This window comes from Chelmon rostratus, chromosome 3 (assembly GCF_017976325.1).
Source record: "Chelmon rostratus isolate fCheRos1 chromosome 3, fCheRos1.pri, whole genome shotgun sequence".
Taxonomy (NCBI): domain Eukaryota; kingdom Metazoa; phylum Chordata; class Actinopteri; order Chaetodontiformes; family Chaetodontidae; genus Chelmon; species Chelmon rostratus.
In genome coordinates, this window is record NC_055660.1 from 17,992,192 (window position 1) to 18,011,780 (window position 19,589).

General features: G+C 41.7%; 2 protein-coding genes across 3 annotated transcripts in view; one reads left to right on the forward strand and one right to left on the reverse strand.

Moving 5' to 3' along the window:
* LOC121604454 (cytoplasmic phosphatidylinositol transfer protein 1-like) overlaps window positions 1-5,167 on the reverse strand; it is a 66,506-nt gene extending 61,339 nt beyond the window's left edge. For both annotated transcript variants that reach the window (XM_041933967.1, XM_041933968.1), the window contains exon 1: window positions 4,898-5,167. In XM_041933967.1, coding sequence (XP_041789901.1) covers window positions 4,898-4,945 — 48 coding nt within the window. In that variant the 5' untranslated portion in view covers window positions 4,946-5,167. The remainder of the gene's footprint in view (window positions 1-4,897) is intronic.
* Window positions 5,168-12,378: 7,211 nt separating this feature from the next.
* psmd12 (proteasome 26S subunit, non-ATPase 12) lies at window positions 12,379-18,728 on the forward strand. The gene is made up of 11 exons (XM_041933498.1): window positions 12,379-12,580; window positions 12,985-13,044; window positions 13,614-13,742; window positions 14,134-14,241; window positions 14,569-14,673; window positions 14,881-15,030; window positions 15,221-15,355; window positions 16,062-16,174; window positions 16,693-16,867; window positions 17,628-17,705; window positions 18,147-18,728. Exons 1-11 carry the CDS (start codon window positions 12,473-12,475, stop codon window positions 18,354-18,356), a joined length of 1,371 nt encoding a protein of 456 aa, XP_041789432.1. The 5' UTR covers window positions 12,379-12,472; the 3' UTR covers window positions 18,357-18,728.
* The last annotated feature ends 861 nt before the right edge of the window (window positions 18,729-19,589 follow it).

Below are 19,589 nucleotides of genomic sequence, written 5' to 3' on the forward strand. Positions count from 1 at the left end.
GTTAATTCTGTTTTGAATGGGTGTCTCTTTCCCTGGCCTTCGCTGAATGTCATTATGCTCTGAGTCACTACGGTTAATAGGGAAAGAAAAAAAAAAAAGAGGCTGGCCTTCTGCAATGATCTGCTTCCGTTTTGTTAGCCTCGAAATGAATCCATGCTCCTGTGAAAACGTTATTCAAACGGTACCATCTGGGTCTTTTTAAGCAGTCTCCTGTGCTCATTTCACCATGCGGACAAAGCTATCAGAGCAGGGAGTCCACATTGTGATGAAAACTTCATCAATCAAGGCCACGTTAAGGGTGAATACAGGAGCCATGCAGTGACTGGGGTCAGCTCAAGGCTGGGTGATGTCAGCGTTTTTCTTGTGAGCTGGGAAAAAAAAAAAGGGCATGTCGGCCAGAGACGGGGAGGTGCGAGGGACTGCAGCAGAGAGAGACATAATAGTAGACGGGAGAGGGAACACATCTATCCGTGTCTCCTGTGATGCATCACCTGCCTGTCCTTTCCAGGGAAAAAATGGGCGTGGTGGCTGATGAATGGCCCCGCTCACTGGAGAAGAACAGAGCAGAGTGAGCCCCAAGGGACTGAGAGGGGAAAATGATTATTTCTTGGCTAAGTGGTTCTGGTTAGAGTTACATCTAAATCTTGCCTGAACCTTAAACCAATACTCCAACACAGAAGCCACAGTGTGACTGAGCACCCTGAAAGGTAGGGACTTTAACCAGACCTGAATTTCTTGATTCGGTTACACTGAGTCATCCTGGCCCTTCTCAGTGCACAGGGAACGTTAAAGTTCTTGGCAGCCAATGCTTTCATGTCTGATGAGACCAGATCATCGGATGGCTATTTGTCTGTATTTCAGATGTTCCAGTGAGGAAGATTTGGGTAAAATTATGTTTTATTTGACACAAAAAGTAGCAAAAAGATGAATAAACAGGTCAGCAACCTCGCCAGAAAGATCAGCAATCAGTCTGTGGCTTGAAAGTCATGAATAGTTTCCAAACTGAAATCCACTTTAAATGAGGGAGGCTGCTCTCACATTCAGCCAGCACGCCTTATTTACGATGCTTGACCACAGAATATTATGCATTTCTTCCCACAGAATATCTGATTTCACGTGTAGATCGTTGAAGCTAGCTAGCACGCTGCCTTTCAGTTTTTGATGCGGGAAGTAGATGGTCATCGCACGTTCTGGTCCTCAACATGACTGTGTGTGTGAATTGCCATTTTTCAAAACATTCAGCTTAGGCGCCATGACAATAAAAAAATACAGATTGTGATAAATCACATCCACATTTGGCAAATTCCATGATATTCCATGGATTACAGTCTATTTGATTATCAAATTCCACATTTCCGTCCATGTTTCATCATCGAATGATCTGTTTATGTCCTAACTGATTGATGAGTTCGTCGTTGTTAACCGATTGGCAGGAAACTGATCTGCAGCAATTCTGATTATCGATTAGCCGTTTCAGTCTTTTTATTTAACCAAACATGTCAAGAATTTGGTGGTTCCAGCCTCTCAAATGTGGACATTTGGCTGGTTACGCTGCATTTTCACTACTTTCTGACATTTCATAGACTCAAGAAATGCAGAATCCCAAAAGACTAGGCTGAAACTCTCCCTCCACATGCCAAGATACCAGAAGTGCTTTGTGTCTGGTAATATCAAGGAATATTTCCTGGCCAGGAGCAGTGACTTCCCCCTGTTTTCAGCGCCTGCCCGGCAACGTCACGGTAACAACAACACCAGATGACAACAACCCCCCCAAGACCAAAACTTGTTTTTACACTGTGGCTTATGAATATAATGTGCGCTTTGAATGTGCTGAAAGATGGATTATTTTACCCAGTTTCCTCTTATTTCTGGTCTTTATGTTAAACTGAGCAAAATCTCTTTCACATAAAGAAACCCAAAGGCTCCACAGAGAGAAGCGAAGTCATGAGTTCAACTTCTTTGTGGGAAGTGCAAATGAAGTGAATGAAGAAAATGGAGGGAAAGGAGGCAGGAGCAGCATGCCAGACACACACCCAGACAGGCAGATGATTAAGAGGACAGAGAATAAAGGCTCACAGAACAGCTCATATGCTGTGGTATTGCTAAACGGTTTCTTCAGTGTGCGCGCCGTTTGTTAAACTTGTATAAACACTGTGCGTATAGCCAGTCCAACATCTGCAGTAGTAAGAGTGTGATGACGCAACACAGCCAGCAGCAGACAGTAATCTCTTCCCAGAGACAATACACAGAGAGACGTGACCTTGCATGTCCCTATGACTCCAAATCTAAGCGCACAAACACACAGTGTATTAGTGCATGACCCTGGGGAATTTCAAAGAAAAAAATCTCCCAGAACTTCCCTCATCACCACTGCTCCTCCCCTCTTCTCTTCCCGTCCTCTCTGCCATGCTTTTCCTCCTTCTGTCCCCTAACCCCCACAGCAGCAGTCGGCACAAAGCGGTTCATCCCCAACTCGCCATCCAGCCGTCCATCCATCCCACCCTTCCGTCTTTCAGTCCATCCTTCCTCTCCCTTTGGACAGACGGGAAACTTTGACTCAACTTTCAGGAGACGAGGGATGACCCTCGGCTCAATGTGTGCCACCGTGATAAGAACAAACGGACCAATCCACCGCCTCCTCCCCTGAACAGAGAGGAGACGTCTTTCTAAGTTAGGACAAACAATGACGCCCCGGCTTCCTGGGATTCATCCAAACAGGGCTTTATCTTTGCAAAAAAAAATACAAACGGAAGCAAATGTGCAGTGCCGATGAGCGGTAATGGGTAGCCACTCTCCTCCTTGTTTGCTAAAATGTGGAAGACTAATGCACCCATCCCCTTTTTAAATGTGACAATCTCAGAACAAAGTGAAAGCTAATGGCTGTGGCTTGTGGCATCCCACAGATGTACAGTATGCACATCACTTCTAATTATATTGCATTTCAGAAGCAGTTAAACAGAGTGTCGTGTTTGGCTTCATTATGCTTTGAACCTTCATCATGACCTTACAGTAAACCAGTGAAACAAACCTACACTAGCAGACAAACAGAGAATTATCTACAGCTTGGACTGGTTTCTTTGTGTAATCATCACTTAGACGTGGACGTCCCTGTTTACGTCTGGCCCGCGCTGTGAAGGAAGTGTTTTTCTCTGTAGCAATTCATGGTGGCAGGAAGTTATACAGCAGGTGGTGATCAGGCAAGCCTTAATGCTCCTGCCTCTCGTGACAGCCATCTGTACACAAGTTCAACGGACGTGACGAGAAAGCTCGCGCTACTCCTCTGGGCTTGAAACACACGCACGGTGAAGGCTCAAGGTTGATTCGCGGAACGGGAAGACGTATGTGCGTATGCAGACTGCCACATAACACACACACACACACACAATGCAACGGTATTTAAAAGCATGTGCAACAGGACCTGCATACACATTCTCGTATTAGAAGATGCCATTTGCTTTTTCTCCGTAGGTTTCTGTGAGTCAATGGTGTGACATCTTTTTTAGTGCCTGTGAGAGAAAGTACAGCGCTGGCAGACCAGTGGCGGTCAGAGGGAAGAACCTCCCCTTGACAAGAGCTTCCTGCAAGTGTGCCGACATTCAGTCGGCCTATTACGCAAAGCAGGGATGCATCTCATTCCGCATCAATGCACAGTGATCTCCTCAATTCTTTGAATGCCTTCTTACAGACCTTAAAGTCGGCATGAACGTGCTGCAGTTAGCTGCAGGTTGCACACGTTGGTGGAAACAACAACAGTCAGAGACTGAAGGGAAGGACATGAAAGAAGAGACCTGAAAGGAAGCAGACTTTAATCTGCCTTTCTTTCCTAAAAATAACTTTGTTTAAATGAAAAAATGCTGATGATTTGGCTCCCGGCGCTGCTAGTTTAAGCTTTCTGACGTTTCTTCAGAGACAACCAGAGCTCATCTGGATTTCAATCTCAACAGATGAACTGACAAGATGCACTGCAGCCAGACCATCATCCCACCCGGCCACCAGCTACAGGGAAACCAACAGCGAGCCACACGCATCACAACGCGAGCGGCGAAGACGGTGCTGTTTTGCAGCGCAGCATGTGTGCCAGGACCAGACAGCAATCATCTTCACCTTCTAATTTTAGACCGAGTCGTGAGACCCAACAAACAAACATGACATGAATACAGACAATAGCCCTTTTCTTCCTGATATCTGTCTGTGCTGCACAAGTGCAACTGTTTGTACTGTGAGACAACACTAAGGGCACAGACCCCTGCTCTGCACTGTGTTAGTGCTGTCATGTGCTACCAATAGGGCAGCATGAATTTAATGCAATCCAATTTACATGCAACTGTGTGTGTGTGTACGTGAGAGAGAGAGGGAGAGAGACAGAGAGAGAGAGAGAGAGAGAGAAACGGGGAATGTGTGTCCAAACAGTGCTGAAACCACATCATTGCTGAGGTCTCACACCGTGACTTGAAGGGTGCTGATCAGTGAGGTCATGGAGATAGCATTCTCTATCATCATTCAAACAGATTATACAAACTATAGCACGGGTTGTTATTGGATGAAGGTGTGTCACGGGGTCACAGTTGAAAGTGTGCGGCTTGTTTAGCATCTTTCTGAAACATGCTACATTTCGGGTTATTGAAGAAACGGTGATTAGTCGCTTTAAGGTTAGCGGAACCACGAAGAAGTGACTTTTTAGTGAAAGAGAAAGGGAGACATGAGGGAGTGAAGTGAAGCGCCTCAAGTTTATTTGTATTAAGCTTGGTTTCTCCCACTTCACGTAACCTCCGACCACATGTCTGGAGCATCTAAGCGCAACGTTTCAGCCGCTAAGAGCTGTTTGAACGAAAATAAATCCCGGTAGCGGTTGAAATTAGACAGAAAAAAGTGTTTAAAACAAGAGCAGGAAACTCACCTCCTCCACTGTGAGGGGCATGCATATCCTGTACTCCTTCAGCAACATCTTCCCCCTCTCCCCGTCTCTTCTATGTGCTCACAATGTGTCAAACCAGCTCAGTAAACGCTCCCTCCGCCGACCGACGGGATGTGTGTAATATCTGGAGACGTGTCAGCGCATGTGGGAGGCTGGTGAGCCCGGGTTATGAAATACACCCCGAGATACGGCTTAGCGCTTTCATCGGAGGCAGCGGACACGCTCTCCGGTTGGGAACGTGAGGGCAGAAATGAGCTCGGCGCAGGGCAGTCCCCTCCTTTCACACTGAGCAGTCAAGCTGCGGGCAAATAGCGACCGACGGGACCGGAAAACGTAGGACGCAGGGCTTCAGAATAAGAGTATAAAATTAGTTCTGTTTGCTAACAGTAACAATGTATTTCTCTGAAAACACATTCTTGTGTATCTAAGGCTGGATTACCAACCAAGGTGTCCAACTGCCTATTCAGCATTTTTTTTTGTTATTCTACTAATTGCAAATTTCCTGGGAGTTTGTACAGTACCCGCTAAAGCAGGTCCTGCATCATTATGCTGCTTGTGGAGCAGCGATGTGTGTCAAAGTGTAGTGTAGCTTTAGCTTTATTATTTTGGTTTATATTGTCCTAATTAAAGTCGTGTTTAATCTAATTGTCACAAACTAAACACATTAATTTGGAAAATTAGGCGTTGTTTTACAACATAGGAGTACTGCTGGTCCTCAGCTTTTGTGGAATTTGGAGGCAACAGGGCACAGGGGGTGTGTGTGTGTGGGGTCAGTAGGGCCTTGAGGTTTTTTTTTTTTTTTTTTTTTGGATCAAGTGTCATTTTTCTCAATGAAACTGCCCACATTTCTAGTTTCAAGATACTGGCACTATAAACTAAAAGAATCACAGTCTTTTTTTGAGACCTCAACTTATTTCATTTATTTGCCGAGCAGATGGTGAATTACATTTATCTGCTGTAATTGAGTGGCTCAATGAATTTCAAATCAATTTCAGTGGCACCTCCTCAGGCATGATGAACTAACCAAGCATACAGTACAGTGGAATTTAATTAGATGTGATCGACATTATCTCATTTATTATGACATCTGGGCCATATCATAGTAAGCTGGATCATGCAGCATTCGCCAAAATGCTGGCCAATACATGTTGTTAGTCTGTTTATCTTATGGTTTAGGTATGCATATTGACTGGATTAATCTAAAACTGCTATCAAACATGTCTATAGTTAGAAATATGCAAAATATGCAGGTAAACAGTTGCACTTTCACTGCTCAGTGAAGTGTATTTGGATCATTCTTTAATAAGACCAATAGTTTGAAAAATGTTTGACCGGAAGTGATTTTGCCTCATGCCGGCTGACTACACACGGCTCTCGGTTGATTACCGTTAGACGTTAATGTCCAAATTGCTCACAAAGGGAGTGTGTGCTTTGCTAAGCGGTGATGTTTAATTCCACCATCCCTCAAAGACTCAACTTTTTAAGGTGTTTGTCGTCAAAGTTGTAAGGACGATACACGTCTTGCAGTCGGGGGTTACGGAGGCTCTCTGCTCTCTCCGGCTCTTTTTCTTCTGCTTCAAAAGCAGCCCGCAGAGGCATCGGAACATTTTCAGCGGTTAACAGCAGCCCCAGCCCCCCTTTCCTCCCGCTGGTGGGCCCGCTGAAATACGACGCTGTGCTCGGTGGAAACATCGGCTGACACAACCGCAGCTCAGGAAACATCACTTCTGAGCCTCGCACTGCCGCGACATCTGTCTCACCTCTCTCCCACATACATGCTTGATGTGTGCGCGCTATGAAAGCACAGAGCAGTGCTCTCTGGGCAACAGCAGTCCGCCAGCGTTTGCACACTGACACAGTGTTTTTGTTCTTTCGGCTCTGCCCCTGCACATTGGATTTAAAACGAAACAGTTTCAAGTGCTGACTTTCGTGCACATGTAGCAACAATGTCCCCAAACATGCATGAAATGCATGAAATGTTACTGACTTGCCAAGTCGGTCACCTGACCTGGGTCCAGGTAAACGTTTCACGTGCTAAAGATGGGAGAGAAAGTACATATCCATACAGTACAGGCCTGGCAGAGCCCTGCTGAGGAAGATCTGTGTCTGCTGATGGGTAGTTTGTAGCCTTCAGATTACCGTTCAGTACAAGGCATCAACATGCACACATTAAATCTAATGGGTTTTGTCTAACAGCCTTACTTAGAAACAGGGTGAAAGTTCATGGTTTATCTGATGTGGCTGCATCAGTCATCAAACTTTAATGTCATGTTTCGATGCAGAGAATAGACACACTGTTCATGTACACCTACATATGATACTCCACTGTATGTAGATACTCTTTACTCTCGCTAAAGTCATTCAGTTCAAATGAAAATGACATCTGCCGAACCTGTTGCTCTCAGGTCCTGGTCTGATGGAATGAACTTTTCAGCAGGTTTGGAGTTTTACAATTTGGGATTTCCACTGTTAAGCAAGGACACTGATTTTACAGTCCAGGCATAAATAAATACTTGCCAACTCGACCAAATGCACACTTCAAAGTACAGCTGAGCGACGTGTAAGCCTGTATCTGTGATGACAGCACTGGTGAACAAAATTAGTCACGCTCACTCCTTTTGCGTCCTGTCTTGACAAAAATAGCCAACAATGTCAACGCATTAATAAACTGGTCACTTTTAGTTAAAGTGGGAATCAGATAGCGGGCTTCATTTATACGTGTGATTTATTTGGCTCCGCTCAGCAGAATTCACGCTCATAATTCTGTTTTGAAGATGCTGACAAACAGTATTGGGTGCTGTCAGCAAGCATTCAGCGTTTCCCCCAGAAATAAATTCATGGAAGGTTTCAAACCCTCTGAAACAGCATTTGGATTTACAATCTCCACTTCATCCCCAAACTAATGTGTGAGCAACTTTCGTACATATCACTGCCTTTACATTTGTAATTCATTGCATTTAGTAATGAAATGAATTAAATGTGCAACAGAAGTAAAAACAAATCTTACACGTGTATATAGGTTATCAATAAGTTTGGGATTAAAAACAGTTCTTATAGGTGTGCCTTAAGCAAAGATACAACATTTACTTGAAGTATTTCCTCAAGTTTGCTGTTGTAAAGCCCCGATTGATTAGTCCCATGAACAACGCTCAGTTTTCCCACCCATGTTCTTGTAAATGGTCTAACGTTGAGTAGCAGCACATGAAATGGGCATCATGAATTCAGTTAGTCCACAATGAAATAATTGACATAATAGCGTTCCTGAAAACTGTCATCATGAAATAGCAAGCACTTATTGTAGACTTCAGGAAGCTACAAGAAATAATCTAATCTAAGTGCAACGTTTACCAGAAGAATAAATGTTCATGAAACACATAATGATTCAGTTTAATGTGTTCACTTGTTCGGCTTCAGAACAGTGAAGGCAATATGGAAATAATAACTTGTGCCATATTACACCACACCAAACAATTCTGTTCTTGTGCACTAAAGGGTTTCTGTCGAATACTGTGCACACTGGCCGTTTCACTGACTTTTGTGTGGCAGATATGTGCAATTTCCTTTTTAAATTGGCAATCAAATCAGTACTCAATGCCAATATGTTTTCATTATAAAAGGCTGAGGTTAAAAGATAAGATGTTGATAAGATAAAAGATGTCTTAAGACGTGTCCAATATGGCTTAAGGTGTGATGATGGCTGGCATAGCACAAATGGACAACTTTAAAAGAAAAAAAAAGGCCTGTATTCACTCTCTGTGTTTATCCTAAACCAAAACCCTGAATCTTAAATGCCACAGGACAGAAACAGGGCCTTCATGTGAGTGGTATCTCTCAATCAACGAGCCATAACCTAAAGAGGACCTGACTATTTCAATAAGGTCTGTGTTGAGAAAGGAGATTAGAGTCTGATTTCATCTGAACTGCGTCGATAATACCAAACAAATCTACAAGAACCAAAATAGCCAGATAGGCCTGGCTCTGTCCCACTTTCTAACATCAGCAGGGGGCTGCACTACATCAGCCTCCACACAGGACAGGAGGTGAGGCTGGGGAAGGTCAAATCCAGAACCCACGACAATCACCACTGGTGCCCCCCAGGGATGTGTGCTCTACCCTCTGTTCTTCCTGTACATTAACGACTGCGCCTCAGGAGACCCATCTTAAACTCCTTATGATTCAAATGACACAACCCCCACCCCCATTACCATACACAGCAACACTGTGTCTGCTGCTGCAGAAACCTTCAGCTTTCTGGCATCCACTATCTCCCAGGACCTACACTGGGTGCCCAACACTGACACAGTCATCAAAATGGCCCAGCTGAAGATGTAGTTCTTGCACCAGCTCAGGACGTTCAACCTGCCTCAGGAGCTTCTGATCCATTTCTACACCGCAATCATTCAGTCTGTTCTCTGCACATTAGTCATGTTTTGAAGTATTTCCTCAAGCAAGCTGTTGTAAAGCCCCAATTGATTAGTCCCATGAACAACGCTGTTTTACATTCAAGTTTTCCCGCCCATGTTCTTGTAAATGGTCTAACGTTGAGTAGCAGCACATCATGAATTCAGTTAGTCGTATCCACAATGAAATAATTGACATAATAGCATTCCAGGTTTGGATCCATGTCCGCAACAAGACAGGGACAGAATACAATGGACAGTCAGGACTGTGGAGAGAGTCATTGGTGCCAACTAGCCCTCCATTCAAGCCTTACACACCTATAGAGTCAGGAAACATGCAGCAAACATCACTGCACAACCTGGACATAACCTGTTTCTACTTCACCCCTCTGGATGCAGTGTCAGTAACCCTCCAAAACATCCACTTACTTCCATTATACATCATGTTTTTACAGATTGTATTTTTTACAGATTGAAATGCACAGCCTTTAACATGTACACATCATCATACATATATTTAATCTCGCTACCATGATAGTAGTCATCATACATATTTATTTTATTGTTTACAACTTGTAATACCTGACTTGAATATAGACTTTTATTTATGTTGCTGGTAATTGGTCATGTGTATTGTCCTGCCCAGTCTTTGTTATCTACCATTCTTTTCAGTGTTTGTTGTCCTTGTTCTAAGCTATATGTCTACTCCTCTATTAGCACTTTGTGAGTAACGGTAAACTAGAGTCCATAATGACCTTGAATAATAAAAGAGATTTTGATTCTGGAAACATTCTGGGTTTTTTTTTTTTCTTCTTTTTCTTCTTTTTTCTTTTTTTTTTCTTTGCTTCAGTGTGAGCTGTGTTGAGCTGTGTTGATGATGGTCTGTCTACATTAACTGAGTTTGTAAATTAAGGCTTCATCAGAGTCTCAAATACATGTTTGATCTGGGCCCCAGCACTGCACAGTCTGTTATTTTCATCATTGGTATTGAGGAAGATAATGTTGATGATCGTGACAAGTTGAGCCCTTCTTGATGTTTTTGAAGTCTGAAAATTGTGCTCAAAAGCACCGAGCATATTCTATGCCTCTGCAATCAGAGTTCTTGTTCCATTTCGGATCTTCCTCTCAGTGGATCAGAGTCATTTTCAGTTTATCTGGCCTCCAAGGTCTGTAATGAGCCTGCACTGGGATCAAACTGATTTTAGCTCAGGGCTTAGGGGCTTTCTCTGCCACGAGCAGGAAAATCACTGACCCACATTAGCTTTATTTATGAGGGCATTGGTGCCTTTCAAAGCAGCGAACTATGTGAGGACTGGAATGCACAATGCAGACATTAAGGAGACACCTACTGGTGGACTATGGTCATTGCACTCAGTGTCCATTCACATGATTATGTCCATTCACAAAGTTCTTCATTCATCCTGACCATTCAGTTGATAAGTTCAGGATAGGTGTTACACTTTCGAAATGAATTTGTGGAAATATTGTCATCATCCTATTTTTATTTCCATCGTCTTCATCATCATCACTGTCATGATTTGATTATTTGGGTTTTGATTCTTGGGTAGTCATAAATAAAAGCTCTCAAGTCAGTTTGACAAAAAACATCCACCTGAAATATGAATGTCCTCTATCCTCCACCTCATCATTATAATAATCTTGATCTTCACTAAAATGAAATTAAAATGGAATATAGAACTGTATCAAAGTGACAGTATTTTTCCACATACCTGGTTGAGTTTGTCATTTACTTTATTTGGTATAGAGGTAAGAAAAGGCATTCAAGAGAGTCCCTCCAAATGAAGTGAATTCCTGTTCCTTAGCCCCCTTTGTGGGTGCTCGTAGGACAGACTCCTCTTAAATCTGTCAGGGTTTTGTTGTTTGTTTGTTTGTGTTATAGTCCTTTGTATTGTTCTCATTCGTTCATCCGAACCCTTCACGCCTTTGCCATTTTATATGCTTGCAAATACAACAGCTACAATAAAGAAAATAGTGTCTCCCTGCTGATGAATAAAAAGGTACCTCTTATAATTTTCAGCTAAATATAGACTCGCTTGGCACTGACTTTAAGATAGCATCTACTCCAAATTAAAATGACTTCCTGAACAGATTAAAGTCGCTCCATAGAGAGGGGTGCCATTCATTATAAAGTCCAGTAGTGACAGCTTAGAGATAAGACAAAACTGGATGTCTAAAAATGTAAGTCCCCTTAGTTAAACAAACTCAAGCTGCACAGCATTTTCAACTAGTCATTATCAACATATATGTCATAATTATAGACCATTCCAGACATACATGTAATACAACCTACATAACTATGGTAAGCTCCGAAATATCACCATTCTTCTCCATCTTAAAGCCATAGAAAATTTCCATTGAATAGGCTACCAAAAAGAAATGGATTTTGTGTCTATAATCTTTCCACATTGCCAGTAACGTCAGAAAATCAGCAACTGACTGGCCATTTGTCATCCAATAATTCACAAGTACATTCATTACTCATTGTCACTGTTAACATAAATACCTGCTCATTATAAATGTTGTGTGTATATTGTTTATTGCCTCATCATTCTTTGTAGATACTGTTTATTATATAGATTTTTGCACTGCTTGACTCACTGTTAAGTCTTGTGTTTTTTGGGTTTTTTGTGCGTCTTTTTGTCCTTGTTGACCTGTATGTCTTTTTTTCTTATGCAAACACATTGAGTGCAATGTTTAAACCGGAGTCAAATTTCTTGTACAAGTACACATACTTGGACAATAAAGCAGATTCTGGATGATTTGGCTTGTGTTTTTATTAACTAATTGATTGATTTATAGTGCTGATTTCAATGAACGACAGTGATCATGTGGTTTTCAGTGGTTTTCTTTATGTACCTACACAGTGGTGTATTTGTTTATGAAAATGTATAAATGGACCAACAAAATCACAGAAAAGGACATTTGCTCACAGCAAAAAATAGGCTTTTATAATGCCTGCCTGAAGTATTCTGGCGGGTCCTAATGGGTCCTTCAGGCGCCTCGGACAGCTGTTTCGTTCTCTTCTACGATTGGTCACCTATCCGTTCGTTCATTTGACAGGCAAAATAGTGCTAGGCGAAATTGGTCGCAAGCAAAGTAAAGCACCGTACATTGTCTTAACCTCTTCAACGCAAAGATGTCTGAGGAGCGATCTGAAAGATCCGATGGGAAAATTGTGAAGATGGAGATCGACTACAGTTCAACTGTAGACCAACGTCTCCCGGAATGCGAAAAAATGGCTAAAGTAAGCGGACTCTGAAAAGAGGCCAGCGCCGGCTGAGTCATGGTGCATCAGGATCAGTGTGTTAGCATCCAAGCTAACATACACTTGCTTTAGCACCACCCGGAAAACTCCCATAAACAATATTTACTGTAAATGAATGTTAAATGTTGATTTTTTTTAATCTTCACACATTTCTGTGTCCCTTTTATTCTCAAGTTCACGTTTGTGTTTGTTTTTAATCTCGCTACCATGATAGTAGTCAAAGCCTAGTCATTGGCAACAACTTCAGCTAACGTTAACGCTAACTCGGTAGCCAAGCATAAGTTAGTACCTTAAATATTGTGTCCAAATTCAGAAGTTAACCTTTGTGGTTTAACTAAGTAGTAAGCGTACCTAATGCTACATTTATGTATTTTCTGCTACAGGAGGGCAAGCTGCAGGAGGCGGTTGAGAGCCTGTTGTCATTGGAGAAGCAAACCAGAACGGTGAGAGTCTCCGTACAGTACCGTTATAAGCACAACTTGTTAACTTTCCTGTCATTTGGTCGTGGAAGGCGCTGCATCTCGGAAGTTGAGATCCAGATGTGAATATCAAAAACACTTTCATAATTTCATTTGTCTCTCAGCCTACTCCAAAACACGATGCCGGGCTATATCTGCCTCATTGTTACACTAAAAAATGTCTTATTCAGAGCAGATGTTAAACTATGATGTCTGCTGGAACTGATCTTAGCAGACTAAATGATTATCTTAGATTAGGAAAATAAGAACACTTGGCTAGTCAGCGTTCTCTCTCATCATGGAAAATCTGTAACTAACCAAAATGACTTGGAAAACAAGGGTTGCTGGAATCCTAAAGCTTGGCATTGAGTATCAGCCTACAGTAGCACAATTTCCCAGGATGAATATAGGTGAGTGGGTCCTGCCATCAAAGATTTCCAAGAAGGGAAAATCTTACAGACTAGTCATGTCAATGAAATACAGTAAGTTATGGCTTTACTGTGATTGTATATTTTAGTCCTTGTTTTACTTATCTGCATTCAACCCCTGCGCAGGCATCAGACATGGTGTCCACCTCCAGAATCCTCGTGGCTGTGGTCCAAATGTGTTATGAAGCCAAGGACTGGGATGCCCTGAATGAAAACATCATGTTGCTCACCAAAAGGAGGAGTCAGCTGAAACAGGTCAGATTTTTCTTTTTCCCTGAAGATTCTTTCTTACTATCCACAGTCTGAAAATATATGTTCTCGTGCTCCCAAACACTATTTTTACAAGTGGTACTACTGCTAACAAAAAACAGCAGTGTTCGTTATTAGGTCATGTGATTATTCAAGATTTAGTGAGCACTTCACAATATTCAGATGTCATATATTTAGAAGCCTTGGATCCCACTTTTAAAATGATCTACCCTGCATGTCAAATAAACATTTTTTTTTTTTGGAAAGAAGCTATGAGCAGTTAGAGAAATTAGACATGGGTGGCCTTGAACAAATATAATTTACTGAATACCTAGCAGCCATTCTTTGTCAAGCACTGATTAAGATTTTTTTTTCCTGTGCTGTCTGTCTTTATCAGGCTGTTGCCAAGATGGTGCAAGAATGTTACAAGTACGTGGATGCTGTGACTGATCTGACCATCAAGCTGAGACTCATCGACACACTTCGCACTGTGACTGCTGGCAAGGTCTGGAATGTGTTTGTGTGTTAAAAAGAGCTGTATATGAGAAACAAAGGAATGTGTGTATTTATTTGAATAGCTGTCAAATCAAATGCTGCTCGCGACTCTGCGCCAGATATAGGGAGCATTTAAGTCACAAATTAGCAATGACGGGGGCACCCAGTGTTTTGTGTCTTATTGGGTGCATATGTATTAAAGGAAGTGATGGCATTTACTATGGTTTTATCCAGTTTGTGAGGGTCTGATTTACATGATGGTCAGGAATGTGGAGAGTAAGTTTTGGTGAAGAATAGACAAGACATAAGACTCACACTAAACATGTCCTCCCCACAGATCTATGTAGAGATTGAGCGCGCCAGGCTGACAAAGACCTTGGCCAATATCAAGGAGCAGAGTGGAGAGGTCAAAGAGGCAGCATCCATTCTTCAGGAGCTACAGGTAGGAGACTAATAACTTTTATTTTCTTCTTTAAGGGATGAAGAAATTTCTATACAGCTGTTGTGGGGACAAATGGGGATACATCCATGTTTGAAGAAGGGTTTGTCACTGCATTTATATAAGGAAAAAAATGCTCACTAAGTGAGTGGAAAAGTTTCATGGCCTCCAGTTTGGAAAGTGCTTAGAATATTTTTTTTTCCTGCTCAGGTGGAGACATATGGCTCCATGGAGAAAAAGGAGAAGGTGGAGTTTATCTTGGAACAGATGAGACTTTGCATTGCTGTCAAGGATTACATTCGCACCCAGATCATCAGTAAGAAGATAAACACGAAATTCTTCCAAGAGGAGGGCACTGAGGTAAGTCATAGGGACTAGAAATTAAACACTAAGAAAATACTGCATTTACTCAAGTTGGTTTGGAAACCACTGATAATGCTTTGAAGACTGGCCTATGTGTTTGCTATTACACGACGGTTTTAGAAGCTGTCGAGTCATTTTTGGTGTCACTGAACACTAACTTTTCTCTTTTGTGTGATGAACAACTCAGGAATCGAAGCTGAAGTACTACAACCTAATGATCCAGGTGGACCAGCACGAGGGCTCATATCTGTCTATTTGCAAACATTACCGGGCAATTTATGACACCCCTTGCATCTTGGAGGACAGCAGCAAGTGGCAACAGGTACATGGGCTTCCTCTCAGTACCCCAGTATATTTTTAGCATATCATCAATGCAGAATACAGTTGAATATGTTGGCAATTTTGACAGACAAATGTTTTCTCTTTAATCCACTGCTGTACATTATAGTTAAATTAGACTCCAAAATTTAGACACAGCAAATGCATCATTCTTCTTGATTTATTAAACAGATAAAATGCATGGCATTTCTTGTACTTAATGAGAAAGTGTAACCGAAAAGTGTCTTTACTGGTGTTTCCGTTTCATTGCTGAAATGTCCTTTTTGATAAATGGTCTGGAAAAAATGAAAGGCAGTAACAATAGGAATTGTGTTGTACTGTTTGTCTGTCTATGGAGCACAGTAGAATGGCTGCAGAAGATACAATATGTTTGGCAATACAGTCGCTCACTGTATTGTGTCATCGTGCCAACCCGTCTTAGACTTAATGAGCATAAACACTGTTCTTTAGCAGCCTTAAGTACTGGTACTGAAGTCTAACAATTCTCATAGTGGGATTTTTCATTAGAACTTTACTCTGAACACATACCCAGGATGTGAACTTCTTTTTGATGCATGATGCTTTCTATGAACAATAATAATCACTGCATAGTTTGCAATAATAATAGTGGAAGACAATGTTAGCAAAAGTTACATTGCTTGTTGCCAGTTGAGTGTTGCTAAAAATCCATTGATGCATTTGTATTTCAGGCCCTGAAGAGTGTGGTGCTGTATGTGATTCTTTCCCCGTACGACAACGAGCAGTCAGACCTTGTGCACAGGATCAGTGCAGACAAGAAACTGGAAGAAATCCCTAAATACAAGTAAGAGATGCTGTACTTTGTGTTCCTCCACCCGTTGGCTTCACCACAAATGCACTCCTTAGACTCAATGTGACGTGGGTCCAATTTCCAAGCATATGTAATTACAGCAATACATAAGAGCATTTTGCTGTTATGAATGGGCAGAGGTGTGATACCTGGAGAAAAACAAATGTATGTCTTTCAAAAAGTAAAAGCCGTCTGAATCAATAGTCAGCTGTACAACATACCACTGAGTTCAACAAATGAGTTTCCTGACACATATATACAGTATATATGCAGTTTGACAACTTTTGCCTAAATTCTGTGTTCAGTCTGTCACACAACAGTTCTTTCAGCATCCTTTCAGCGTTTTTAATATTTTCTCCCCACGGGAACGCAAGATGACACAGGCTGTTGTGTTTGCCGCTCAGCGGGGAATGATCATAGCAGCTTTCACATATGCTGACACCACGAGCATACACTCTCCTGCAAGGTGTGAACACAGGGGATTTTTCACCATATTCCTCCTCCGTTCACAGAGACCTTCTGAAACAGTTCACCACTATGGAGCTGATGCGCTGGGCCTCCCTGGTGGAGGATTACGGGAAGGAGCTGCGAGAGGGCTCACCTGACAGCCCTGCCACAGATGTCTTCTCTTATTCAGAGGAGGGGGAGAAAAGGTGGAAGGACCTGAAGAACCGAGTGGTGGAGCATGTAAGTCCCTCGTGATGCTTGGCTGCGGGGAAAAGTCTAATGGAATGCATTTTCTAAGAGCATCTTAACTGCCTTAAAGCTAACCCAAACTAAGCCGGTGCATTCAAACCAGTTATTAATCATAAAGAAGCATTTTATGCTGACAAATATTGACCACAGAAGTTGCACTAGATGTGTTGAAGAAGTCGTTTTTTGAATTTGGTTGGGCAAAAATGGAGAGGCCATATGAATTAGAGTGGTGAGCGTTGATCGTGAGACTGACAGTCAAAGTAGAAGGGTGTCAGTTTGATTATTAGGCTCAGATTTGAACAATCCTGGCTTGATGAAAGGTAGTAAAATTCAAAACATTACTGCTGCAATTTTGACATATCCTGCATATCATTTGTAGATGCATGCAGTGAATGAGGGTTTATCACGCTGAAAATGCTATTTTATGACCCAAAAGACTGATTAATATTCTCAAAATTGAAGTAAATGCAGTAACATTACAAAAGGGCAGTGGAAATATAGTGCAAACGACATGGGAAAATGATGGAGGTGATAATGAAGCTCTGTGCAGGTTCATTGGCTAAACTGGCAGACTGCTATGTACACTATTTAAAATACACTCAAACTGGATTGGTTGGATTTCACTTGTGAATGTTTTTTTTTTCAGCTCTAAGTGTTGGTGTGACCTGAAAGCTCCCCTATTCTAACCTTAAATAATTTATGCAAATGTTCTGCTGCAGATATGTTTATTAATGACATACTTTTCCTCCAGAACATCAGAATAATGGCCAAATATTACACCAGAATCACAATGAAGAGGATGGCCGGACTCCTTGACCTCTCTGTTGACGTAAGCAACACCTTAACGGGTTAGCTCATGTATGAAGTTCATGTTTGTCATGTCTCGTTGAACCAATGATTGGACAGTTTGTTTTCTTTCCAGCAATGTTGACATTGTCAAATTGTACATAAAGACATCAGTACTGATTTTGATAATTATGGGTCATTGACAAATGACATGTTTTATGGTCGGTCACAGCTTAGCTATTGCACCCTCTACATGCATACATGTGGTAATAGTAGAAGGAGGTAGGGGATAGCTAGGTACAACTAAAAGCGAATTCCAAAAGTACATGTTATAAGACAACCCGTACCACAGTTTTCCTTTGAAAATTATCTCCATGTAGCCAATATGAGTTGCTTCTGGATGGTAAAGAAACTAATGATCAGGATCTGGTCTGACTGAAGAAAACTTTGAAAGACACTAACATGATGTCTGTCTGCTCATTAGGAGTCCGAGGAGTTCCTCTCCAGCCTAGTCGTAAACAAGACCATCTATGCCAAAGTCGACCGGCTGGCTGGCATCATCAACTTTCAGAGGCCTAAAGACCCCAACGACCTGCTCAACGACTGGTCACACAAACTCAACTCTCTCATGTCTCTGGTCAACAAGACCACACATCTCATTGCCAAGGAGGAGATGATCCACAACCTGCAGTGAAACACAAACATAGTGCATTATTTTGTCTTTTGGTTGGTATTTGTCTTTTTTTTTTCTTCCTTCTGTGAGAATGTTTTTGAATATACAGTACACTGGTGGACTGTGAAGGCAGCGTTATTCCAATGTCGTATAATTGGAGAAAAATCTGCAGCACGTGAACAGCACCTCAACTTTGTTCTTTTTTCTACTACCCAGTAAAACATGAGCATCTCCTCTCTTTGCATCCCTCTGTCATAGAAGACTGAATCTCCAAATAGGTTTCTCATTGAATTATATACAGTAGTTTAACATTTATCGCTGTATGAAAACATGGCTAAAAACTCTTTGTTAATGTATGCTCAGCAATGTAAACAATAAACTCCTTACATTTGGTTTAAGGGTTGTATGCTGATTTTATCATGTTTAACAAGACCTGGTGAAAATGAGTCTTCCCTTTTAGTTTTATTCCAGTAAAAAAAGTCACCTGACACGTCTAATCAAGTCCATGCAAGACTTTATCCAGTATAAATTAATTCCGAGTATACTGACAATCAGTCTGTAGTTAACAGAACTCAGCTGATGCTTCTACATGAATGCTGGTACTGGTCTTGACCAATGTTACCTGATTGGTTATATTACTGCAGTATTGTTCATGATATGTAAAATAAACTCCCACTTCTTTTGAGAAATCTTTTTTTTTTCTTGTTCTTTCTAACTCCACTCTGTTGTACACTTTGACTGCCACCTACAGAAAGGTGGCAAACTAAAGGATAAATAAATAGAATAAATGTGAGTGAGGGAATACAGACGCTTCCATTCAGGGCATGAGGTGTCACTGAATGTATGGAAATGATGTCAATCATATGCTTTGACCTTCATAGTCACCAGATGTTGACCCACTGCATCGTCATCATCACCAAAATGACCAAATGAGGGAATATCTTTTGGGAGAATGGCGGTCATCGCAGTTGAGCACGGTTATACATGAAGCATCATCTGGAATGGGAAACCCACTTTGAGGCTACAAACTAAGCACTGGCGACTTGCTTTGTTTGGCTACATTAATATGTATATATGTCACATTTCTGAGAAACAACACTAAAAGAAACTTGATTTACATGAAAAACCTACTTGACAGATGCTTGAATTTGAAACAGCAATTTTTCCTCACTTGGAAGCAAATTGTTGTACCGTGTCAAGAACTGGCCATCAGAGAGGAGAGTCACTGAGAGGACATTCAGTACAGGGCTAATG

Coding starts and splice junctions, on each gene's coding strand:
- psmd12 (XM_041933498.1), top strand. CDS start 12,473: ATGTCTGAGGAGCGATCTGAAAGATCCGATGGGAAAATTGTGAAGATG. Junction 12,581..12,984: donor AATGCGAAAAAATGGCTAAA/GTAAGCGGACTC, acceptor TTTCTGCTACAG/GAGGGCAAGCTGCAGGAGGC. Junction 16,175..16,692: donor GAAGAAATCCCTAAATACAA/GTAAGAGATGCT, acceptor CTCCGTTCACAG/AGACCTTCTGAAACAGTTCA.